The sequence below is a fragment of the Nicotiana tomentosiformis genome, chromosome 5 (assembly GCF_000390325.3).
Source record: "Nicotiana tomentosiformis chromosome 5, ASM39032v3, whole genome shotgun sequence".
Lineage (NCBI taxonomy): Eukaryota > Viridiplantae > Streptophyta > Magnoliopsida > Solanales > Solanaceae > Nicotiana > Nicotiana tomentosiformis.
In genome coordinates, this window is record NC_090816.1 from 21,952,900 (window position 1) to 21,980,355 (window position 27,456).

General features: G+C 36.4%; 2 protein-coding genes, 2 non-coding genes and 2 pseudogenes across 4 annotated transcripts; all 6 read right to left on the reverse strand.

Annotated features, from left to right (window-relative positions):
- Positions 1–7,228: 7,228 nt before the first annotated feature.
- Positions 7,229–8,303, reverse strand: LOC138892010 (uncharacterized mitochondrial protein AtMg00810-like). The gene is made up of 2 exons (XM_070175701.1): positions 8,126–8,303; positions 7,229–8,061 (listed from the first exon to the last, which is right to left on the reverse strand). Exons 1-2 carry the CDS (start codon positions 8,301–8,303, stop codon positions 7,229–7,231), a joined length of 1,011 nt encoding a protein of 336 aa, XP_070031802.1.
- A 4,186-nt stretch (positions 8,304–12,489) lies between these two features.
- LOC117273656 (small nucleolar RNA U3) lies at positions 12,490–12,745 on the reverse strand (annotated as a pseudogene).
- A 405-nt stretch (positions 12,746–13,150) lies between these two features.
- Positions 13,151–13,311, reverse strand: LOC117273652 (U1 spliceosomal RNA). The gene has a single exon (XR_004503660.1). It is a non-coding gene; the product is annotated as a U1 spliceosomal RNA (small nuclear RNA).
- Positions 13,312–15,510: 2,199 nt separating this feature from the next.
- Positions 15,511–15,671, reverse strand: LOC117273654 (U1 spliceosomal RNA). Its single transcript, XR_004503662.1, has one exon. It is a non-coding gene; the product is annotated as a U1 spliceosomal RNA (small nuclear RNA).
- Positions 15,672–16,241: 570 nt separating this feature from the next.
- Positions 16,242–16,436, reverse strand: LOC117273653 (small nucleolar RNA U3; annotated as a pseudogene).
- Positions 16,437–18,168: 1,732 nt separating this feature from the next.
- On the reverse strand, positions 18,169–23,741 carry LOC104121269 (protein-tyrosine-phosphatase MKP1). Its single transcript, XM_009633222.4, has 4 exons — positions 23,566–23,741; positions 20,329–23,104; positions 19,281–19,467; positions 18,169–18,501 (listed from the first exon to the last, which is right to left on the reverse strand). Exons 2-3 carry the CDS (start codon positions 22,897–22,899, stop codon positions 19,411–19,413), a joined length of 2,628 nt encoding a protein of 875 aa, XP_009631517.1. The 5' UTR covers positions 22,900–23,104; positions 23,566–23,741; the 3' UTR covers positions 18,169–18,501; positions 19,281–19,410.
- Positions 23,742–27,456: the final 3,715 nt, after the last annotated feature.

A 27,456-nucleotide genomic window follows, 5' to 3' on the forward strand; every position in this document is an offset into this window, starting at 1 on the left:
TGACCATATCTAGTAAGGAAAGCAGTTTTCGGAACATCCGAATCTCGAATCTTCAACTAATGATACCCTGACCTCAATTTGATCTTAGAGAACACCCTAGCACCCTGCAACTGGTCAAATAGGTCATCACTACGCGGCAACGGGTACTTGTTCTTAATAGTGGCTTTGTTCAATTAGCGATAATCAATACACATCCGCATTGTTTCATCCTTATTTTTCACAAATAATATCGGTGCACCCCAAGGCGATACACTCGGTCTGACGAACCCTTTGGCTAGTAACTCTTCAAGTTGTTCTTTCAATTCTTTCGGAGCGATGCGATACGGTGGGATAGATATAGGCTGAGTAACTGGAGCCAAGTCAATACAAAAATCAATATCACGATCAGGTGGCATACCTGGAAGATCTGAAGGAAATACATCGGAGAACTCTCGAACTACTGGCACTGAATCAATAGCCGGAGTCTCTGCAGTAGTATCCCAAACATATGCTAGATAAGCCAAATAACCCTTCTCAACTATGTGTTGAGCCTTTATAAAAGAAATAACCCGATTAAATGAACTAACCGACGAACCCTTCCACTCTAGTCTAGGCAAAGATGGAATAGCCAAGGTAACAGTTTTCGCATGACAATCTAGAATAGCATGATATGGAGATAACTAGTCCATACCCAGAATAATTTCAAACTCGATCATCTCGAGCAATAAGAGATTTGCTCTAGTTTCATAACCACAAAATGTAATAAAACAGGACCGGTAGATCCGGTTCACAATAACAGAATCGCCTACATGAATGGACACATAAACAGGAGTACTCAAGGATGCACAAAAAATACCCAGGAATGGAGCAAATAGAGACGACACATATGAATACGTGGATCCTGGATCAAATAATACTGAGGCATCTTTGCCACAAACAGAAATAATACCTATAATCACAGCATCTGAGGCCTCTACATCTGGTCTAGCCAGAAAAGCATAGAACCGAGCTGGAGCGCCAACTGGCTGGCCTCCGCCTGGCTGACCTCCACATCTAGGATGGCCCCTACCCACATGTCCTCCACCTCTTGGTGGTCGGACTACTAGTGGAGCAACTGGTCCAGTAAGCATAGGCTGCTGACCCTGCTGTACTGGTCTACCCCGAAGTCTGGGGAAAAACCTCCGCATGTGACTAGGATCCCCGCACTCATAACAACTCTTCGGTGCGATGGGCTGCTGACTAAGCGTCTGGACCTGGGGAACTGAATACCAACTGGGAGGACTCTGAATAGCTGGTGGGCGGTAAGAACTCTCTGGTATAGCACTGAAATAAGGTCGCACTAGAGCACCTCGAGGAGGTGGTGGTGCTGGATATGTGGGTCTGCTGGACTGCCCCCTCACAAACTGACCTCTGCCCCCAGACGGAGCACCTTTGAACTCTCCAGAGTACCTGAACCGCTTATCTCTCATAATCTGCTATCGGCTCCGCTGACACACACCCTCAATCCTCCGGGCTATCTCCAAAACTCGCTCATAAGAAATACCCATCTCAACCTCTCGAGCCATAGTGTCCTGAATACCAGTATATAAACTGGCTACAAACCTCCGCACTCTCTCCACCTCAGTAGGGAGTATCATAAGTGCATGGCGAGATAATTTAGAAAACCTCGCCTCATAATCAGTCACTGACATCTAACCCTGCTAAAGCTGCTTAAACTAAAACCGCAACTCTTCCCTCTGGGAGAGTGGAATATACCTATCCAGGAAGATACGGGTGAACCTGTCCCAAGTCATGGGAGGAGAATCTGCTGGTCTGCCAAGAGCATAAGACTGCCACCATCTACGGGCTCTGCCCTCTAGCTGAAAAGTAGCAAAGTCAACCCCATGAGATTCCAATATCCTCATGTTGTGCAGTCTGTCCCTGAAACGATCAATGAAGTCTTGTGGATCCTCATATAGCTCACCCCCAAAGACAGGAGGATGTAGTCTAGTCCATCTGTCCAATAATTTCTGAGGATCGGCGGCTACAGCTGGCCTGGGCTCAGGTGTAGCTGTTGCCACTGGCTGGGCTCCACCCACGAGTAGTGCACCCTGGGTCTGATATACAGCAGCTGCATATCCATGAGCCTGCGCGGTAGGGGTCTGTGCTCCCCCGCCCGCCTGAGATGTGGCTGGGTCTGCCGGAAATAAACTGGCCTGAGTCATATTTTCCATGAACCGCAACATACGACCCATGACATACTGAAATTCCGGTGCAGATGTGAAATCCACCGGAGCTGGCTCTGCCACAGGCACCTCACCATGCTCCTCAATAATGGGATTCTCTGCTGGACCCACTAGCGGCATAACTGGAACAGTCCTGGGACGTCCTTACCCTCTACCACGGGCTGGAGCCCTCCCGCGGCCTCGGCCTCTAGCAACTGAAGGAAAAGCTCTTCCCTGGTCTGGAACTTCATTCGAGCGCATTCTCACCATCTGTGAGAGAATAAGAGAAGGATATTTAGTACTACATTAATTGCATGATGGAATATGAAGAAAGGTAATTTCCTAACACCCTATAGCCTCTTGAAGATAAGTACAGACGTCTCTGTACCGATCCGCAAGACTCTATTAGGCCTTCTCATAACTTGTGAGACCTAAGTGAAACTAGTGCTCTGATACCATGTTGTCACGACCCAATTTCACCTATAAGTCATGATGGCGCCCAACATTACAGCTAGGCAAGCCAACTAATAAATTAAGCATACATTGATAAAATTTAAAACTAAGAAAAATATAATAAAACCCAAACTCTACCAATGTGTGTGCCAAGACCTGGTGTCACAAGTGTATGAGCATCTAGTACATTATACAAAACCTCAAATACTGTATGAAATAAAAATAGACAGAATGAAAATACAAAGAGAGACACTAGTAGCTGCAGAACGGATCAGAGAAACAGCTCACCACTATTCCCCTGGATAACGTGGGTGCAACACGATATGTCCCCCACTAGTACTTGCCTCAGTTCCTGGACAAAAAGTACAGCAAGTGTAGTATGAGTACGTAAACAACGTGTACCAAGTAAGTATCAAGCCTAATCTCGAAGTGTTAGAGACGAGATGGCCGACTTTGACACTCATTATGGGTCAATGGTAATAATTAAAATACAACTAGGATATTTAAATCGGTATGATTTACAGAGTTTAAAATAATTTATTTAATCAACGAAAATAATCAAATTTCTTCAAATGCAACAATTCTCAATATATCAATTAAATTCCTTCAATTCAAATAATTTCAAATTTATCAATTGAATATCATTTACAGGAATAACAATTAATTCTTTAACAAGCAAGAATAATAATTCATTAAATTCTAAGGATTTATTTTTCAATTTATCAATTAGCTTCGCAAGCTCAAATAAATATTAAAGTATCGTGTAATTATTAATATTATTAAGCAAGATTTTTGCCGAGGACGTACGGCCCGATCCAGAGTATCGTGTACACTGTCGAGGGACGTGCGGCGCGATCCATAGATGCATCTATCCTGCCGAGGCGTTCGGCTCGCTCCACAAGAAAGGAGGACATTTTCTTATGTACCTCCAGAAGGAGAGTATATTTATTATGGGATAAATTCAGGAGGAAGAATACTTTCTTTTAACAATTAATTAATTTAAACAGAAAATCAAACATATAAATTTTCCATCCTTTAATATTTTGATCTAACAATTCACAATATATATATATATATATATATATATATATATATAAAATATTAATTAAATAAAAAATACAATTTACACAAGTAATTCATGCTTTGAGTCCTAAACTACCCAGACTTTAGCATTAATAGTAGCTACACACGGACTCTCGTCACCTCGTGCATATGTAGCCCTCCGCAATTATCAATAATTATTCAATTTAATCCCTATAGGGTAATTTTCCCCTCACAAGATTAGACAAGAGACTTACCTCGTCTCAAAGTCCACTTTTCGATTATCGCGTCGCGTAAAATTCTCGATTCAATGCCGAAAAATCTGAAACTATCCAAAAGTTATATAAAATAATTAATATATGTTCAATAATTCGAAATTCATCTATTAAATAAATTACCCTATCCAAAATGGTAAAATTCCTAAAATTCACCCCGAGCCCACGTGCCCGGATTCTGGAAATTTTCAGATGGAAACGTTACCCATAATCTCAAGAACTCAAATATATAATTTCTACCCAATTCCATAACTATTTTCGTGGTTAAAATCTCATTTTTATAAAAATCTAGGTTTTTCATCTAAACCTTTGATTTCTAAGATTTACTAATTATAATCTACTTATAATCTATGTATTTAACTCAAGGGGTGTAGAATTAACTTACCTTTCAATTGCTTGTTGAAATCTCCTCTCAAAAAGCTCCAAAATCGCCCAAGAATGAAAGAAAATGGGCTCAAAATGATTGAGCCCCGATTTTTTAACACATTCTGCCCAACAGTATTTTTCGCACCTGTGGACAGTGTACCGCACCTGCGGAAAATCCTCGCAGGTGCGAGTCTCACTAGCCTTGGCCAAATCCGCATCTGCGCACACTGCTTCGCACATGCGCGAATCGTAGGTGCGCCAAAATTCCGCATCTACGGCGATTGCCTCCCCTTCCCTTTTCCGCTTCTGCGAAGAAATCTCGCATCTACGAGTTCCGCTCCTGCGAGCTTCTGTCGCATCTGCGAGTGTCGCACCTGCGACTGACCAAGCGCAGGTGCGATTCTGACAGTAGCTAGGAGCTTCAGTCTTGGCTCCCAACTTCCAACTTGGTCCGAGCCTCGTCTGATTGACACTCGGGATCCCCGGGACCCCGCTCGAACATACCAACAGGTTTGAAATCATAAAACGAACTTGCTCGAACTTACGGAATGTGTAAAACAATATCAAATCTAAGAATCATACCCCCAAACCAAATTGAATCAAACTTAAGAATTTCAAGTTCTTCAATTTACTTCCAATACGTCGAAACGTACTTAAGCTACCCGGAATGACACGAAATTTTGCGTGAAAGTATTAAATCACTATACGGAACTATTCCCAAACTCGAAATTCCAAACGGACTTCAATTTCTCAAAAACCTACTCCAAACCAAATTTAAATAACTTTAAACCTTCAAATAATTGATTTTTACTATTAAGCGCCAAAATGCTCCCGGGTTATCCAAAACCCGATTCGAACATACGCCCAAGTCCGAAATCATCATACGAACCTATTGGAACCGTCAAATCCCGATTCCGGGGTAGTTTTCTCAAAATGTTGACCGAAGTCAAATTTGTCCATTTAAAGCTAACTTAAGGAACCAAGTGTTCCGATTTCAACCCAAACGCTTCCAAATCCCGAACCAACCATCCCCTCAAGTCATAAATTAATAAAAGCATATTCGGTGAGTTTTATTTTAGGGAACGGATTTCTAAAAGTTAAAATGACCGATTGGGCCATTACATAGATGCTTTAGCGACATTGGATCCAATGGCATTTAATCAATTGCCGGTAAATATTTTTGCAGCAATAACTATTGCCGTTAAAAGAAAATTTTATTGCCACTAAAAGCCTCTTTTGGTGTAGTGCGAAGTAAGTATGGTAGTGTTTTCACCTTCTGATCTTAGCTTAATTAAGCCTAATAATAACAATGCTAGTTTGACTCTGAAGCAGGTATCATGCAATTTAGCCTAGTCCAAAATAACATATAAAGATGCATTTGTTTTTCGATAGTCCTGACATTCTATTTGGATAATAACATAAAAAATAGTCACAAAGTATCAGATTATATTTTGAACGACAAATCATAATTGCTCCGCGTCGTTCCAAGAAAACAAGCACTGAATTTGGGAGCATAGCTCTCTTCAGAAACTTCAGACCCTGTGCATTGCCAAATATTAAAGCCGAGAAATATATGTTGAAGAGTTTTCACCCTATGCCTGATTATACTATACTATTGAGTGCTCTTGAGCAGCTATCAACAGCATCATCTTTTACACAGTATTTCAAAAAGCCGGGTGTGAGGCGACGCATTTTACTTAACGTGTGGTGAGGCGCAAGCCTTAAGACTTGAGGGTAAGCTCCATTTATCTTTAAAATTTTTAATATATAAATTAATAAAATAGCACAATAACCAATAGCATATATACACACACACATAAGTACATTAAAAATTTAAGAAAATCAAAATAACTCATAAAAAATAAAATGTTTAACATTTTCTTATTAATATAAATAATGCAATACAGTCAAAGTTAATATGAGACAAAAATCAACTATAATGTCTTATCTTTCGAATAATCAAAAAATCATACTTTCTTAAAAAAAATATTATCAAACTACACTGATCTCTCTAAAAGTTAATAATCAATATACTTCATCAGTATTATAATTTAAAATAGCATTCCTTATCAGTAAATATAAAAGTGCTTGCAAATAGCAAAATGATAAAATTTTAATAATTTTGAGAGACATGAACTAAGATATGAAGATCTTGTTGGGAAAATAATATCCCGCCCAGGAATAATATCTACGATAAATAATAATAACACAAGAGAGTAACAAAGACACCAAATTTTTTAACATGGTAAAATACAATACCCTAGCGGAGCAATATTACCACTATAATATTATAACTTAGTAGTGTCAAGAGATTACTATAACTTCGAAAGAAATAACACTCTTTATTTTAAATATCTCACTATAATATTACCCATGCTCACTATTTATCTCACAGACTACGATATGTGGATTACTCGCTTTAATTTCTGTTACTTCTCTCTGCTTTTTGGTGTGTTTAACATTGAGAGAATGTTCTCCTTTTATAAGGCAAAAGAGCCGGGCTCAAAGTATTCTACAGGAACAATTTGATTCTCCTCTACATCTTTCCAAACTTGGTCACCAAGTATTATTTAATAGGCACATGCCTATATTGATGGGATGGACCCCACAATCTCTCCCTTAATTTTTATTTTTATTTTTCATTCCAAGTCTTCATCTCAATCTCTGAAAATCTTCAAACTTGAGAGGCTTTGTAAAGATATTCGCAGCTTGATCATGAGACTTCACATATTTAACCTCGACTTACTTCTTGGCAATATATTCTCTGATAAAGTGATACCTTATATCTATATGCTTGCTTCGATCATGATACACTAGATTCTTCGCGAGTGCTTGTGCGGATTTGTTGTTAATACAAATCTCTATAGCTTCAATCTTTTGTAAATTGAGCTCCTTCAGTAATCTTCTCAGTCAAATAGCATGACATGTATAGGATGTTGTTGCTACATATTCAACTTCACAAGTCGAGAGAGTAACAATTGATTGTTTCTTTGAACTCCAAGAAATAACAGAATTATCCAAGAAAAACACAAAAACAGTTGTGCCTTTTCTATCATCAATATCTCCCGCATAATCACTATCACAAAATCTCACAGGGTTGAAATCACTAGAAGAAGAGTAAAATAACCCAAAATTAATTGTACCTTTTAGGTAACGAAGAATTTTTCTAGAGACTTTTAAGTGAGTGGAGTTAGGAGCTTCCATGAAATGACTTATTACTCCAACTGCAAAGAATATATCTGGCCTATTACAAATCAAGTACCTCAAACTTCCCACAAGACTTTTGAAAAATGTGGGATCCACTTTTTCTCCTTCATCAAACTTGGACAATTTTGTTCCACTCTCCATTGGCGTGTTCACGGGGTTGCAATCGAGCATGTTGAACTTCTTCAATATCTCTTTTATATAGCTTTCTTGAGAGATAAAAATTACATCCTCCATCTGCTTCACTTCTAGGCCCAAGTAGTATGACATGAGCCTTACATCCATCATCTCAAACTCACGGGACATATCTTTCTTAAAAGCTTCAAATAAACTTGGGTTATTACCCGTAAAAATAAAATTATTTACATAGAGACAAACAAGCAAGATATCCCTATTAGTATAAACTTTAAGGTAAAGAGCATATTCATGGAGACAACGAGTAAACCCATTGTCTTGAAAATACTTGTCGATGCAACTATTCCATGCTCGTGGGGCTTGCTTCAATCCATATAAAGCTTTCTTCAACCGCAACACTTTATCTTCATGGTTTTTTTACCATAAATTCAGTGGTTGTTCAACATAGACTTCTTCTTCAAGATAGACATTCAAGAATGCTGGCTTGACGTCTAGTTGATGGATCTTCTACCTCATTTGCGCCGCCAAAGAGATCAACAAACAAATTATCTCCATGCGGGCAAAAGGTGCATAGACTTTCTTCATAGTCAATGCCTTGCCTTTGCTTGTAGCCTTTAGCCACAAGTCGTGCTTTGTATCTCTCCATTTCTCTATCAGCATTCTTCTTTTTCTTGTATACTCATTTCACTCCAATTTCTCGCTGTCCCTTGGAAAGAGTTGCTAACTCCCAAGTGTTGTTCTTCTCTATTGACTCGATCTCCTCCTCTATGGCTTGTCTCCACCTTTTGTCTGTAACAACTTCATCAAAGTTCATTAGTTCACTATCAGCAAAGAGACAATATAAAAAATCAAAATTAGTAACTTCTTTTGTGTCCTCATAGAACTCTTGAATACTCTTCATCCTTTGCAGTTGTTCATTTTAACTTTCTTGAGAAGAAGGAGATACAACATTGATTGGAGAAGGAGGTGGAGTTATATGCTGCACAGGTTCCACGGTCTCTGGTTCTTCTCCATTACCAAAGTATGGAAGAAAATCATATGAAGTTTCTTCCTGAACTTCCCAATTCCATACCAATTCGTCATCAAATTCAACATCGCGACTTACCACCACTTTGCCGCTACTTGGGTTGTATAATTTGTAGCCTTTTGAACTCATATCATAGCCAACAAACACATGCTTGACACTTCGATCGTCAAGCTTCGTTCTCCCTTACTGTGGCACATGAGCATAGGCTATACTCCCAAAGATTCTCAAGTGCTTAACACTTGACTTTCTTTCACTCCATGCTTCTTGAGAGGTTTGATCTTTAACATTTCTTGTTGGAAACCTGTTGTTCAAATAAACTACACAAGAAATAGTTTCGGCTCAAAATTCCTTGGGCATACTTTTAGCTTTCAACATACATCTAGCCATATTAAGAATCGTTCGATTCTTTCTCTCTGCAACTCCATTTTGTTGGGGTGAGTAAGGTACCGTTAGAGGGCGACGAATTCCATGAGACTGACAGAAGTTATTAAATTCTTTTCACGTGAATTCGCCTCCTCTATTGGACCTTAAAAATTTTATTTCATAGTCACTTTCTTTCTCCACAAGTACTTTGAAATTTTTAAAAGCAGCAAAAGATTCAGATTTTTGGTTCAAGAAATAAATTCAAGTCTTTCTACTTAAGTCATCAATAAAGAGAAGAAAGCATTTACTTTTACCAAATGAATGTTGATTGATTGGCCCACACATATCAGTGTGAACAAGTTGGAGTGGCATGGTTGTTCTTGACATGGACTCCTTCGAAAAACTCCTCCTTGCATGTTTTCCAAGAAGACAAGATTCACACAATTGATTGGGATAGTTGATTGATGGTATCCCATGCACCATGTTCTTTTCTCCCATTGATTTGAGCGCTTCAAAATTCAAGTGCCCAAATCACATGTGCCAACACCATGATTCATCTTGCACATTAGCCTTCAAACACTTTGCATCAATTGTCTTAAGATTCAGAGAAAAAAATATATTCTTTGCCATATGAACTTTAGCAATTAGAATCCCACTTGAATCTCTAAGCCAAAGATGCATATCTTTCATATGAATATCATATCCCTTTTCAAGAAATTATCCCAAACTCAAAAAATACTTTTTAATTTTGGCACATAATAAACATCTTGAATTAACTTGTGGCCACCATTTTTACAGGAGATCAGAATTGTACCTATTCCTTCGATTTGAATCTTTGAAATATCTCCAAAGGACACATTACTTTTCACCGTCTTATTGATCTCCACAAATTTCTCTTTACATCCACACATATGATTGCTTGCTCCATTATCCAATACCACGAGCTACAATCATCCTTATCTTCTTCCTTGAGTGCCAACAACAATGTCGACTCTTCTTCTTCTTTCTTGTTCTTAACAAGGTTAGCTTTCTCTTCAACATTGCTATGACATTCCCAAGAGTAATGGCCAAATTTATGACAATTATAACACTCAATTTTTGATTTGTCATACCTTTGTCCATTATTTTTTTGATTGTAGCCACGTCATCTTCCTCCTCTTTGTCTACGACCACGACCTCTTAATGTTTGGTAGATTTTAACTTCATTATTAAAGTTGTTACCATTACTTCTTCCTCTTCCATGACCGCCACGGCCTCGTCCCCGTCCATTCCCTCGATAGCTTTTTTTACCTCCATAATCCTTGAAGGATGCCTGAGTTTTAAGAAGTTGCTCCAGTGGCATTTCTTGTCTCCTTTTGATCTATTCTTCGTGGGCCTGTAAAGAACCCTCCAATTGCTCCACCATCATAGAGTCTAAATCTTTAGATTCCTCAATAGCATACATCACAAAATCAAATTTAGGTGTTAAAGTGCGAAGTTTTTTTTGTACCATGCGGACATCTTCTATGTCCTCCCCGTATCTTCTTAATTGATTCACAATAGCCTTCACTTTTGAACAATAATCCGAAATGCATTTGGATTCTTTCATTTTTAAAATTTCAAAATCAGCCCTTAGAGTTTGAAGTTTTACCTTCCTCACCTTGTCAACTCCTTGGAGAGAATTTTGTAAAATCTCCCAAGCTTCCTTTGAGGTGGTAGCATCTGCCACCTTCTCAAACATGGCATCATCCAAACATTGGTGGATGAGCGTGAGAGCTTGTTGATCCTTCTTCCTTGTCTTTGCCAAGACATCTTTTTCATTTTGAGGCAGAACTTCCTCATTATCGGGTTTTGCATACCCTTTGTCTACGATTTTCTACACATCCTGGGAGCCAAGAATGGCTTTCATGCGTAGACACCATTTCTCATAATTATCTTTTATGAGACGGGGGTATTGAAAAGATAGCGGACCATTATTTGCCATGGCTCTGATACTACATTGTCGAAAAAATAATATCCCGCCCAGGAATAATATCCAAAATAAATAATAATAACACAAGAGAGTAACAAAGACACCAAATCTTTTAACAAGGTAAAATATAATACCCTAGCGGAGCAATATTACTATTATAATATTACAACTTAGTAGTGTCAAGAGACTACTACAATTTCGAAAGAAATAATACTCTATATTTTAAATACCTCACTACAATATTACTCACACTCACTATTTATCTTACAGACTACGATCTGTGGATTACTCTCTCTAGCTTATGTTACTTCTCTCTGCTTTTTGATGTGTTTAACATTGAGAGAATACCTCCTTTTATAAGGCAAAAGAGTCGTGGGTTCAAAGTATTCTACAGGAGCAATTTGATTCTCCTCCACATCTTTCCAAACTTGGTCACCAAGTATTATTATATAGGCACGTGCCTATATTGATGGGATGGACTCCACAGATCTGTAGTAAGGGAAGATGTAAATCTTGACTATCTATTTACGGAAGAAATATTTAAATAATATTTACTATCGTGATGTTCTCAATTAGTAAATATGCAATATCATGACTCATTATTTTGAGTTACTGTCAATCTTCATATTTCTATAGATAAATAAAACTTTAATCATTTATTTGTTAAAGAATTTGAGTGTCGACAATGTTAATTAGCAAATTTGGTGCATGATTCATTGATTTGTATTAGGAATTATTAGGCAAGCCTCGAACGTTGAGCGTTAAACGTGTTTCAAATGCACAGTAGAGCGTTTAGAGTGTAAGCTTCACAAAACTAAGCCCCGCCCATGAGCCTCCGAATGTTTTGTTAGTGCCTCGACCAGGAGCTCGCGTGACAAGTCTCAAAAAAGTCTTTTAAAACACTGCATTTACATAATCACATAAAAGAGTCTGTTCTCGATTCTAGGGAGGCTGTCTCAACAGCTTCACAACTTTTAAAATTTGTTATATGAAAGATTAATTAGATAAGTTTTACCATGTTGAGAATAACAAGACCACATTCGTTAAACTAACAGATCTCTCATGTCAAATAGACCACAATATCTCCACATCTTTTGAATCCTTGACACCTAGTTTTCCCAAAGAGTAAGGCGAGAGATAAGACATTGGCATTACTGCTCAGTGAACCATGATTGAATACCCTTGCAGCGCTTCAGGAAATTCTCTTGTCATTCCAAATCTCTAGAAGTATGTCACTTACAATTCTATAAATGGCATTAGAGGAATAGCATATAGTACTAGCAAAAAAGATTGAAGAGTCTGTCAGACAGCCGTTAGACCATCCGAGCACCAATGGTTGGGGCTGAGTACGATCCTCTACGGTTCCACAACCCGAAGGCCATGGAGGCTGTTAATCACGCTCTGATCTAACGGCCAGAATTCATCCACCAGCAAAAAAGAATGAAGTTTTATAAGACTGCGTATAGTACTAGCAAAAAAGATTGAAGAGTCAGTCAGACAGACAGCCATTAGACCATCTCAACGCACCGAAGTAGGAGCTAGAACAATCATCTACGGCTCCATGACCCGAAGGATATGGGGGTTGTTAATCACAGCTCTGGTCAAATAGCCACAATTCATCCACCAGACTTGGTTTTCTATCTCCTTAGAATTCAAGGATAAAGTGGAGTATGGTTTTCTATCTCCTTAGAACTCAAGGATACAGTGGTACGAGCCTATAGGACAGATCCTGTTCAAGTAAGGCCGTGTCCATCCAAGTTGCTGCAGTAATATATAAATACTTCCCTGCCCTGGTAGCTTAGCAATGTGGTACGCAAGGAGAAAACATAATGTAGTAGTAGCAAAAACGCCGCAACTTCCTATTCTTATCTGAATGATGCTTCTTTTCTCCGTTGTTTTCTTTTCTTTTCCCCCTTTTTTTACGTTTATGGCTACTGCCTACAGAAATTCCGAGTAATCATTTTCCATTTAATTCCTGTGATATCTGAAAAATTCAAGGATTTAAATTCTAAAGTTTCTTCTTAAAAGATGCATTGAGTAGTATGAGGTGACTGGAAATGGTGAAAACAAAACTATTGAGAATGTATGCTCAAGCAATCATAAATCACAAGTCTATAAATGAGTCTCAAGAAAGAATTATACTTTGAATTAGGTAGGGGCCGCGCGATCGCATGCCTCTGCTGTCACAAATTATGACGTAGGCTCGACCACTTGGGCTGACCTTAGGCAAGCGCCCCTCCGAAGCGCAATGGAGATCACCAACCTAGGCCATGGATCTTCTTGATCGCCCATTGACCTAGTCCAGGTAAGTATGTCTCTCAGTTGTCCTTGGCCTTATTTTATAGTATCTCCTTACCACTCTTCTATCTTCTCCGCTTAACGATGTGGGACTGAGTGTTCATTCTTCGATTTGCATATCAATATTGGATTTCAGTTTTTCAGAGACTTCCCACAGTAACCACATCTGATATGTAACTCAACCTTTGACCAAACACTATGCATCTTCCTTGTGCATATTTCTCTCTGTATTAAAAGAAGAAATTAATAACAAATCATGACTGAGAGTATTTCTCCGACTCCTTCTGCTTAGCTTAATACAGCGGTTAACAATACGGGTCAAGTTATCTCATTGATTAATTATCCGGGATTAGTTATCTCACCCTCTCATAGGGATAAAAAAATACTACAATCCCGAATAACTAATCTCGGGATTAGTTATACCACGATTTTATTCCAACCAAACATGGAATAAACTTATCTCAAATTTAATCCCAGAATTAATTATCCTTTATCCCTCGTAACATCAACAATAGTCACACACACAAAAAAAAATACTTCTACAAAGCCTCCTTGAAATAGGATAAAATATGAAACATCAGGTATAAAGTATAAACTATTGACCATTGGATCTTTCCGTAATTATTTCTAAGTAGTCGTAAATCAGAAATCAAGATTGAAGCCTATAGAACAGATCTTGTTCAAGTAAGGCCGTGTCTGTTCGCGTTACGTGCAACTTAATATAAAGAATTACCTGTCTGGGTAACTTGTCGATGTGGGAGGCAAGGCGTAAAAAAGGAAGGAGTATTTAATTCTTCTACCATCTTTATGAGTCAACAACTATGACCAAAATAAACTACAACTACCTTATTGTTTATTCTTAACTATATTTTAAAGTTTCTTCTTAAAAGTTTCATTGAGTAGACGAGTTTGATTGGAGTTGGACAAGATATAATGTATTTTCTACATGTATAAGCTTGTTTAATATATTTAAAGATATTTTCTCAAAAATATCTTTAAAGTTCCTCAATTACTAAATTTAAAGTTGTTCCAAACTATGTAAGAATTATAATGTTTTTCACTATTGTTTTTTTTACATAGAGGGTAGGGGAAGGGGAAGTGGAAACGGGGAAGGGATTACAAGGTGGAGAATCAAATCTACGGGAGTCAATGGTTCGGTTCGGCCGATTATTTTATAAAATTTATACCATACCAATCTTTCGGTTGTTATATTATATATAACCAAAATTACACTTTTCAAAATCGTCACAATTATGTCGGTTTCTCTTTGCTATCGATATCGGCATTGTTCGGTTAATTTTCGATATTTTTTAAATATCATGTAAAAGTCACTAGTAGAAGTAGAACGCAATAACATATATACTTTTATAAAACTTATCAAAACTGTCAAGATATTTTTACTGTTTAAAGGGTGATAAATTAAGAAAACATGAAAGATGGCCAGCGTATAAATCCAGACTATTCTACAGCAGCGGAAAAGAAACTAAGCAAAGACAAAAAAAATATAAATCACACGAGTGGAAAGATATTAACCAAGTTGGGACTCAATAATAAAGTCTATAGAAGATTAAATATTCAAAAAGACAAATCTAAATCATACGGAAGGAAACATATTCAATAGATTATTGTTTGCTACTCATAATCGCTAGAATATTGTGTCTTGCTAGTGAATATGCTGGAAATAATTTAGTTTCAACAGGAGTAGCATAATAGATTTGGGAATTAGGATTTTGAGTTTAATTACTTGTTGACTTGTAACCGTTTTCATAATTCCAATGCCAAGGAAAAAAATTTAATGCTTTATTATTTTTAAACTTAATATATAAATATATTTTTTACATGTAAATTTATTCGGTACGATTTAGTAATTTTTTTATTTATTTTCATAAAATAAAAGACCTACCCTAATTATCGGTATGGTTATAGATTTATATAAAAACCTACGGTTTTATTTTAAAAAAAAATTAAAAATCGGTTCGGTCGATTTTTAAATATCCATCGACACCCCTAATCAAACCCTCAACGAGGTTATATAGAATTTGTTTTACAAAAAAAGGAAGACACAATTTTGCCTACAAGTAAATAGAGAAGAAATCCCTAAGGCCCTTCCAAAACTCAGAAAACAGGACATCACTGTAAGAGTGGAGTTGAGAATGTGTGCCCAATTGATATGCCTGTTAATGAGACACTAAAAAAAAATTAGCTTTGGATTGGGTAGGGGCTGAGCGAATGCAATCCCTCACTACTACAAATTATCACTTAGGTTCGACTACTTGGGTCGACCTTAGGTGGGCACCCCTCCAAAGTGCAATGAAGGTTACCGGCCTGGGCCATGGGCCTTCCTAATCACCCATTGACCCCGCCTAGGTAAGTATATTTTTATGTGGTCCTTAGACCTCTGTTATAGTATGTCTTCACTACTATTTTATCTTCTTCACTAAACGATGTGTGATAAAGTACTTTAATCTTCGTAACATTATCACTTCAGTTGTTCCGAGACTTTCTGCAATTACTGCATTATTTCCTTTTCACAAACATTATTCCAGATTGCAGACTATGCTACTTCCTTGTGAATCTTTTAGTTGTATTAAATGAAGAAATTATTAACAAAATCATGAAGGGTAGTATTTCTCTAAACTATTGAATCTTTCCATAGTCATTTTCAAGTTGTCCTAATTCTGTTTCTGAACAACAAATGTACCAAGAGTTCATCTTCATTCCAAGAAAAAAACATATGTCAACACCGATTCTGAGTGAAGTCTGTACCAACATTTTAATTCTCCATAACAAACAAAACTAAAAAAAATGGCAGCCCAGTGCACTAAACTTACTATGCGCGGGGTTCGGGGAAGGGCCGAATCACCAGGGTCTATTAAAGACAGACTTACCCTGTATTTCTGTATGAGATTATTTCTACGGCTCGAACATATGGCAGCAACTTTACGAGTTACGCCAACTATAACAAAAAAAATTTAAGAGTCGATCAGCTACGGCACCATGACCCGAGGGCCGTGGGGGCTGTTAATCACGCTCTGGTCCAATAGCCATGCCTCATCAACCGACTTGGTTTTCTGTCTCCTTAGAACTCAAGGATACAGTGGTACGAGCCTATAGAACAGATCCTGTTCAAGTAAGGTCGTATCCATTCAAGTTGCTTTACTGATATATAAATACTTCCTTAGCTGAGTTGCTTGGCAATGTGGCACTCTGGCCAAAAAAAGTAAGGAGTATTTAATTATTATTTTTTATTGTCTTTACAAGTCGACAATGCTGACAAAAAGGCAAAACCACAACTATGTTATTGTATAATTCGGACGTTTGTGGCTGCAGAATTCTACAACTTCCGGGTATTCAGTTTCCAAATAAATCATGTGAATTCTTAGTTGAAAAATTAAGGGATTTATACATAATCCGAAAGTTTCTTTTTAATATATTCAGTAAATATATACATATTATAGGTTTCTAGATGTAACTTTATTTTGAAGATATTTCCCTCAATATATCTTTTTACTCCAAAAAACTACAATGTACCTTCCATCAGCTATATAAATTATTAAATAAGTGATTTGCATGTAATAAACGTAGATTTTTCCTTTAAAACACGTATTATACACATTATTTGAGATAACATCTTTTAGATACATATCATACCTATGCCTGCTGCTTCACAGATTTATGGAATTTCTGATGCATTTCAAAAACTTGGCAACAGTTTAGTATTGCCCTAAACTCCTAACAAAATGCTGAATGGTTTAGAGATTGTTTGGTACGAAGAAAATATTTTTCTATTTTTCCATGGCTTAAATATTTTGGAAAATATTTTTCTCTATCAAGAGAAGGGAAAATATTTTTCAAAACTCTTTTTTAACCTTCCCCATCATATTCCCTATTCCCCTTCCCCATCCCCACCTACCCACCCCCAACCCCATCCCATCCCTACTCATTCACCCCCCACCCTACCTCATCCTAAATAGAAATATTATTAATAGTATTTTCTTTTCATGTTATAGATAGAGTAATTTTTTTTTCATTTTACAAATGAACATTTTCTTTTCATTATATAAAAAAAAATACTTTTTTCATTTTAACAAAAATAGTATTTTCTTTTCATGATGTAGAAAAAATATTTTCTTTCATTTGAACAAAATGAGTATTTTCTTTTCATGATGTGAAAAAAGTAATTTTTTTTTTTTATTTCAACAAAATAAGTACTTTATTTTTTAACCAAAAAAAAAATATTTTCTTTTTAGTTATGGAGCACAAATTTCAACATTGTTTTTGCGTAAAAAAGTAAAGCAACACATTAGTTCATTTGGGTTTGTGTGAATTTTTAGAAAAATAATTAAATTCTTGAAAAAAATAGAGTCATAAAAACGTTGGATATTTGTGGTGGAAGGGGAGAGCACATGAAACATGGGGACTTGAGGGAATGGGGGTGAGGAGAGTAGCATAAAAAATTATTTTCCACAAAAAATATTTTCTTACTCTCTAACCAAACACTAAAAAATATTTTCTCTCACCAACCAAACAGGAAAAAATAAGTGATAAAACCACTCATTTTTCATGAAAACATTTTCCGTCATGCCAAACACACCCTTAGTGAAACATTCACTACTGATTTACTGCCAAGGGTTGTGAGATGAATATAAACCGTCCACCCTTAACCAGAAGTCTCAGGTTCGAGCCTGAGAATGGGAAAAATCAGGTAAAGAACGCTTCCTTCTTTAATGGCCTTATGCAGCGTGAATCCTGATTAGCCAAAGCGGGTACCAAAAAAAAATTTTGATCGCAGGCTCGCAGCTGCCTACTTGTTCCTTATTTGAATGTATTAAGCATATAGCTAGTCAAAAATTGATCAAACACATTCACCAGTTGAACATAGGATAATAACTTAATCATTAAGTTTGGAATAAGTGATGATTGTAAAATACTAAATACCATCTTACCGTTAAAATGGCTTAGAACCAACAGCAATTTTGCACATCATTGGCACAAAAGCAATGTACAGAGGGGGAAGGAGGAAGTAAATATAAAATAAGAACTATGCTTTGCCTAAACTGGCTTTTGAAATTTCTAAATTCTAAGTCATGGCAAATGTACAATGAAAGTTAAAGTCAGCAAATCGCGTCAAAGGTTATCGGGTGTTCAGCACTGTACATGTACATTCTCAGGTAAACCACCTCTGACAACTTCTAAATCAGCCTCCTGCAGTAGAAACAGCAAAAATTTGAGCAACAAAGATAACTTATGATTATTTCAACCACATTAATATAACGGACTGATCTGTAGTTTAAGAAAGAAAGACCGACTTTTGGCACATAACAAAAGTAGATTTAGAACTTGTGGTCTTGAACATACCATGACATTTCTATGGCTGCAAAGAGCTTGTCATTAACGGCAAAATAGAAAGTTTAAAGTTAAAAGTTTCCAAATGTACCAAGATATCGTTCTTTTTGAAACAGACTAAAAATAAAAGAATGACATATGAAATGGATGAGGGGGCAAAAACAGGCAACCCGATGCACTAAGCTCCCGCTATGCGGGGGATGCGGGGAAAGACTGGACCACAAGGCTCTATTGTACGCAATCTTACTCCACATGACTGCAAGAGGCTGTTTCCACGGCTCGAACCCGTGACCTCCTGGTCGCATGGAGGCAACTTTACCAGTTACGCCAAGGCTCCCCTTCCGAGGGTAATAATATTTCAAACACATTAAGGTAACAACTGTGCCACCTATGCTTTTTGCTTCTTTTTTCGGTTCTGACTATGCTTTTGCTATTAAAACATGACTTTGAGTATAATAAACAAAAGCATACTCCCCAGTGAATGATCAAAAGATAGCATCATAATCCAAATCTAAAGAGCTTTCTTTTAGATAACAATGAAGAATTCCTTTTGTTTTATAAGAAGGTAGTTCCCAAAAATCTCAAGCCAAGCTAAATGTCGTTCATACTATATTTGTACAAGTATTTTGGATACATACCTCCACATTATAGTCAGGTGGACTTTACTCAAAAGCTAGAAAATGTTGCAGGAAAATTGTGGAAGCTGAAAACATAAGAAAGAGGCAGTGATCTACTGGAATTCTTGATGCGTCCTCAATCATGTTAGCATTACCGGGAACTCAACAATGCTAGGAACTCAGCCGGTTCTTCATTTTCTTTCACAACCTAGTTGAACATTGAGAAAAAACACATCATACCACAATATAATACAACACAAATCTAGATAAGACACCACCCCCACTCGCCCCCCAAACAACAAAATCCCCTAAATTAAGAAAAAATGAAGGGAACACAAGCAAAATACGCATCTTCTGCAAATTGTGAGTGCTTATGCAACCAACAAATTAGCAAAGCTATTATCTTATAGTATTCTTAAATAATAATATAGAAGAGAGAATTGTAAGGACATGTAATTAGCGCTTGTGCTTTTCCAAGGACATAACATGCAGTTTCAACTCTGAATTCTAGCAACATTACCAAATGCTCTATAGCCACTAGATGAAGTACTGCATGTTATTAGTTAACCCATCAATCAAAAGCACGACAAGCTTCGCACTGAACTCAATGCTAAAATATGCCTTCATAAGAAAATTAATCAAGTACAAGTGCCAAAAACTTTTCCTATAATGGTGGTGTTGGTGGTATTGGGGCAAGAAGACGACAACGGGCATCATATGACAAAATATATCATATGCTAAAATTAAATAAAAATTACAGACTGATCAGAAAAAATTAACTAAAAATTAGAGAAGCTCAAAGGTGAAGGATGAAAAGCAATTTCCTGATTCTAGCCACATACTACTACATAAATGCTTTCATTTGTTTCTTCTTCTTATTTTCTGGGGGGGGGGGGGGGGGGGGTGAATGTTACAACTGAAACACAGAAGAACTCATATATCAAAAACTACGAGCAGCTGAACAAAGAAATAATCATACATGAAAATTGTGAGAACAGTAGAGGCTCTAGAACTTAGATCAAGAAACGAAGCAACAACAGTAGTAGAAGAGTATGAAATAGAAATATACCTTAATGTTAGTGTCAATTGGCAAAACCATATGATGAAGAACATCAGTAGCAACCTGTTTCCAGTCAATCTCCCCTGGATCATCAAGGCCTTTGTGGTTTACTTGCCAAATCTTGCTAGTCTCACAACTAAAAGACCTTCCTACCCAAACAAAAACAGTTCTACCTGCATCTTTTCCAAAACCCGAAGTCGGAGTAACGAAAATATATGCACCCTTAGAATCCAAATCATCGATGCTACAACTAGCAAGTTTCTCCAAGCCGGGCCAACGATATACAACTGGTTGCATTAGGTAACAAGATGCTGCACCGGTATCCGTAATTCCATTTAAAACAGCCGTGCAGCTCCTTTCATTGCATGGTGTTTCCTTCCGTGACTCATGAAAGCCACTAAACAAATCAGTTTCTTTATCAGATGGATTAACCATGCTTAGAATACCTAAAGACCTGTGCAACTCATCAATTCGACTCCCATTTATCTCTTGTGGAGACTGTAAAATCTCTCCCACAGTCGATGATTCATTTGAAAAAACATTTGTCACTTCTGCTATGCCAATGTCACGGCCTTGTTCATTAGCAACACTTTTCGAAGGACCAGCTTTCCTCTCAAAATCGTCAGTCAGCATTGGCAGCTTGAGACACTTCGACAAGCTACCTCTCCGCTCCGCAATAGAAAGGGGAAACTTTTTAGATAACACAGGAGATGATTGTGAAGAAGCCTGGGAAGTGAAGTTGACATCAATATACTTTGAAGTTTTAGATATGGACTGTGGAGAAATCTTGGAGGGGAGAACAGACACACTGGAGTTAGATGGAGTTGAAGAAGTTAAATCTGCACAAAAGATAACTGAAGGTGAAACCACCGGAGAATCAGACAAACATTTTGAATTGATGCTCGAATCAGACGAGATAGAGTCCGGAGAGAGATAAGGAGGTGACGAGGTTGATGATGATGAAGACGAAGATGACGTTGAAGATAAGGATATTGTAGATGGCGAAGAAGATGAACACGAAGACGATGAGGACAACATAGAAGAAGAATGTAGCTGTTTAGTTGCACAATTATCTAATGTTATAAACATAGAATCAGGATAGATTCTAGAGATGCCTGACTTTGATGAAAAGACAAAATCCCTCATATTCCCCGACACAAACTTTCGCCTTAGCATGCTCCAAGAACTTTCTCTAACGGGAAGGCGGGTTTCATGATCAGTCTCACATGACGCAAAAGGAGGCACAAAGCCGCCTGAAGTAGCTTTCTGGAAAATCTCAAAGTCAACATTGTACATATCCACCTTTCTTTCCCCTGGACAGACCTTACTTGATGAGTCAACAACATCCCCTCCATTCTTTAATTTGTCCATCAACGGCAGGAAATTGGAGAAAGCATCCCAGAAGTACAAAGGTTCCTCACCTTCTGTAACCGTTATGATCGGGCACTGCACTTTCTCGTAACGAACAATCTGGCAGACAGCCCCTCTGGCATCTCTTTCCATGATTGTTTCACATTTCTTACCGATCCAAACATATATCGCAGAAGGTATATGTATAATGAATGCACCTCTGGAATCTAATACTGACGGAGAGGGGTCATTTAACATTTTTGGGACGAGATGCAAAGGATCGTATGGAGAATGAGGTGCGACTCTGTACATCCTCAACAATGAACTTGGGCTCAAAGGAAAGGCGTGAACTCTTTTTTGGCATTGTAACAACTGGCAGGCAAAACCCATATTTGGATCCGCAATACCCCTTGCTGCCTTTACATACTCAAAGGCATCGTCGAAACTTTGTCCTTCTCTCCACATACGATAAGCTATAACCAACGAGGTTGACCGAGAGACCCCTTGGCAGCAATGAACAAAAACCTTTCCATGTTGCTCCCTGACATCTTCAAAGTAGTCAAAAACATCATAAAGAATGCTCGTAATATCTTCTGACGGGCTATCCTGCAACCACAATGTCCGGTACACGAAATCAGACTTAAAATACTCGGGGCAGACAAACCCCACACAGTTAAGAACATGGGTAATCCCATTTTGCTTTAGTATATCCTTATCTCGTGCAACTGCATCCCCACCGAGATAAATGTGATCTGCCACCTTTGAACACTCTTTATCGAAGAAAGCAATCTTTTCTCTTCTCACAAGCCCGCCATTCGTCTCTGGATTTCTATGTATGTTAGACAAATCCAGCTTAAGCCTCTCACTGTTGCTACTCGAATCCCTCCCACTTGGGGTAGAAGGAAGTGGCCACTCTCCAATATCATCAGATCCTGCTCTCGGCCACTCATCTAGACTTCTTCGAGCAATTGCTAATGGCTGCAACGGTGGAAGACATGACCTAGCCTTGAAACTCTGTTGTGATCTAGGGGTTAAAGGCCTCCTACCCTGCGAATTATTAGGATCCAATCCATCCCTATCAATATCCGGGTTCAGCGGAGGCAGTGAAGTCCTCGAAGACGACCATGATGCTGACCGCCAGTACATTCTACTCCGACCATTTATCAGTTGGCATGGCTCCTGAGAACCACCATCAGCCCCACCAGCCGAGGCATCTTCCTTTCCCGGCATTCCAACAATCAAAAATTAGGGGCAATGTCTAACAGCCAGAGTAAAACTTCAAGATACTAAAATCCCAAAAATCTTTTAAATTTTTGATTTTTAAGTTCACATCCAGTAAAACTAACCCAAAAACCAAGAAAATCAGACCCAATTCAGTAAACAGAACCACACTAAGCTAAAGCTAGAACCCCAACTTTCATACCACAAATTTCACCTGCAAAAAGCAGTTAAACAAACAATAAGTCAAACTAAGTCAAAATACTCCACAAAACCAATTACTGAATATTAACCAATCAATCTACTAAACTTCAATCCGAAACAAGTTGGGGTCAGCTATATTAATCTTTAAGCACCCATTTTGCTGTATTCAAAAAAGAAAAAACTAAATCTTTTTACAAATCTGAGATTCAGAAGAAAAAAAAACAAGAACCTAGCAGCATAACACATAAACAGTAACAAGCCAAGATCTAAAAAACCCAAACACAAAAAAGACACAATAATTTCAAGAAAAATCCATATTTTTTAAAGATTCAAAAAACCCAAGTGCTATAGAAAGTGTCCGAATATATTTTTACAGTCTCTAAGTAAATCCATACAGTAAAAAATAAATATGCACACAGTATATATTATGTACAGAGATTAAAGAAAAGGGAAAATCTTGAATTTGTAACTTACTCAACAGAAAGTTAAAGTAACCATCGTTTGAAACCCAGAAGAACAATTTGTCTTGGGGGGGGGGGGGGGGGGGGAGTGAAGAGTATAAACGAGGACGATGAAAGGTCTAATACTGTAGCTCAAAGGAAATGATAGAAGAGGTAAAAAGAGGGCGATGTAGCGGCCTTTTTTTCTTTTCTTTTGCCTTTTATTTTACTTGCAAGTCTTATTAAATACCTTCGTCTAGCATTTTATTTTGTTGTCACTATTATTATTTGAGTAGATAATTAACTATATAGATTATAATATACTTTATGGAGATTTCAAATAACTATGTTTTAATTCCAAAAAACTTGAAATTAAGTAGATTTTAAATTTACGTCTTAATTTATATAAAAAATTAAGTAATTTAATCCTCGTACATCAAACAGTGTCACATAAATATAATATAGAGAATACGAGGTATTTGAGAAATTAAATTTAAAATATTGATGTATATTATATATTAGGATAATGATAATAATATTAAAAAAAAAATGCTAAAGTAATAGTTTGATTGAAAAGATGTTGAACCGAAATTTTAAAATTTAAATAGCCTAATAGATTCAAAATTTTCAAATTGTTAAATCTAAAGAATGATTCTCTAATAGGAAGAAATTATATATTAAATCTCGACTCTCGACCAAGACTCATCGGTCAATTTTACTTCGGAGTCATCCTCGACTTTATCATTATAATAGAGGGATGGAATTCGAGAAAAAGAAAGATAAAAAAAGTAAATGAGTTATTCCTTTATAATTTATTGGATATGTTTATATATTTGACCTTTTCAGAAATAGAAATAACTTATTTACAAATTTTATTAATTACGAGAGTCGACTTGAAACACAAATTCTATCAATATTTTGAAATTTCTAAACATTGGATCGTCATATTAATTGGAGTAGAATACATACTAAAATTGTTTAATTTAGTAGTAGAAGTAAATATTTACATTTTTAGAGTCAATACAAGTAATAGTACGGTGGGAATAAATGTGGTCTCTCTATATTACCCTCCTTGTACGTCTGAGAAAATGCCCACAAGTAATGTGAAAAGTAACTCTTACTATAAAAGTGGCTTCTGTTGCTTTTTTAATTTACCATTATTTACTTGTGACTTTGTAAAAGACACTATATTTTGTTCTTGGAATAATATAGTTGTCAAAAGTCATCCTATAGGCTAATGTAGTTACTTTTTTATAATCGCGGTGTTAGAATTTGCTTGCATGCATCTCGACTAATTTCGAGCGATACGTATTACCTTTCATCAGCATAAATACTGAATTCATAGCTAATTAGTTATTATTTAGTTTTACTCATTTAACTATTATCCGTCGGATTAATAGAAAAGGCAGAGGCGGATCTAGAATTACTAAAATATGGATGCACCGCTAAGAAAAGCAAAAAAAAAGTGCAAACTTGGAATTTATCATTGTTTCTCTAGGTAAATAACTCAGTATTAACCAAGTGCACCTTTCAGTCTTTTTGAAGCACGAGGCCAACAAATAATATTAAATCAATTCTAAAAAAATATGTACATAAAATATTTAATTTGGCGGCAGAGGCAGATGCAATATGTACAGGGTTCATCTGAACCTAGTACTTTTATTATGGAGCATAAATTTATAGGTGAAAATCTACTAAAATTGTATAATTATATGTATGAACCCATAATTTTAGAAATATAATAAGTTCAATGCTTATAATCTTAAAAAGTTGAACTCATAAAAATTAAATCCTAGAACCGCCTCTGTTTGGCAAGAGATCATAAGTTCAGGTGCCCAATATTTTGGGAAGTGAATCTGCCCATGAGAAAAAGGTCACCCCGTGACTATTACTACTAATCGTTTATTTCTTCCCCTTGTATTTATTTATTTCCCTATTCTTTGAAATATTAGCAGAATTTTTAAAAAAAAAATTCTCCTGTAATAAAAAAGATTTTTACACAAAAATCACAGGAAACGAACAATTATATTCTCCTCTTTCTTGTAGGAGGACAGCCTTTGAATGTCACAAAAATTGTGTTTATTGGATATTGTTGAGTTTCCAGGACTCATGTTCATGATATGATATGACTTTTGTGTTAAATAGTATTGCAAGAAATTTGTATTTACATTTAATACTAGTTATTGAATGGTTTTATATTTTGTTTTTAAAAGTATGAGGGATATATGAAGTGAAAATGAAACGCTAAAATTATTTTTCCCCCTAATATATGTATCCAATTAACTAAACATCGTTCATTTGAGATAGATGAGATGTAATTTAACTGTTAATATTGGAGGCTACTAAGCTTAAGAGGACAATATGTCTCATAGCTAGTAGCTCTTTGCTTAGGACAGAAAAAATAAAATAAAATAAAATAATACCCTTTGGATTTGATGGTTAGAAAAGCAAGTGATCACAAAAAGAATAAATGAATTTATGTAATGTTCACTAATCGACCATGTAAAAAATACTCAAGCTCCTTAATCTTCGACTATTCTTTTCTTTTTCTATTTAAATTTTGATGGATAAAGTTATTCAGTATCTACGCTGACCGGAAATAAAAATTACCCAATAAAATAATCGAGGTGCGTACAAATTGACCTCCATATTGTTATTATCAAAAAAATAAATCTTCAACTTTTATTCGACATCGATATTTAAAACAGGACCCGAGTATCATTCCCCACCCCCACTCCTTTCTCAAAATAAGAAAAGTAGAATATCTTGTAGCCATGGCAAATAGCTTGGTACTACTCCCTATTTGATAATCAAATAGAAGAATCTGATACTGTCACTTGAAAAAGAAATTTTGGAGAAATCACAAGAGAAATGTGAATGCCGTGTGGAATAATTTGAGCTTGCAATAATGCAAATGTGAGTCATATTTCAAACTTCAGCAGCAAGCAGTGCTTCTTTTTCACTCAATTTATTTATTGAGTGGGAAGACACTTTAAGCAACTAACTTCAGGAATTAGGGAAGACCATTTGCTGAAAAACCTAAAACTGTTGTGAATAGTTTGAGAGAGTGGATGTCAACGTTCCTTCTCCGTTATCTCCATAACTCACACTACTCTAATATTTATGGAGTTATGATTGTAACTTCATAACCTCCCCATGATCTTCTCTTCAAATGTTTAATGACATGTTCAATAACATATTTACAATAGTGATTCTTCACTTTTCATGCCTATATAAAGGCCTTGTAATAGATAGTAAAAGATACTCAATTGAAGAAGAAAATCTTTTCCTTCTCTATATCTCTATTTCTTGTTCATATTTTACTAAGCTGATTTTATTTTATAACACGTTATCAACACGAATTAACTTCTACTCAAGTCCGATCCGGCACATACTAGCTACCACTAGGGGTATACAAATAAAACCGACAAACCGCACCAACCCGATAATCCGAGTCAAATCGAGAAAAAAATCCGACTATGGTTTGGTTTGGTTCGGTTTGGTGTTGGAAAAACAAAACTAACCATATTTGGTTTGGTTTGGTTTTAACTAAAAAAAAATCAAACCGAAACCAAATCAACCCGACATTATATGTATAGAAGTTTTAAATATATTTAATACATAAAAATATTTATGTTAGTGTAGTTTATAAATATTTCTCAAGCTTTTTCATAGTTTTATCTTTTAACGTATTATTTTAAGTTTGGGCTTATAATTTTTGGATGCTCCAATAAGTTTGATAGTCCATAAATATTAGTAACTCAAATAAATCCTAAACCAAAATCAAATCAATATTAATGCTAATAAAATACATTCAATTCAATTGTACTATGAATGAAAATAGTGTTGGATATCTATTTTTTAGTTTTTCCATGGTTTAGATAAAATGTATAACTTATTTTTCTTTTAGTGATTAGTCATGTAA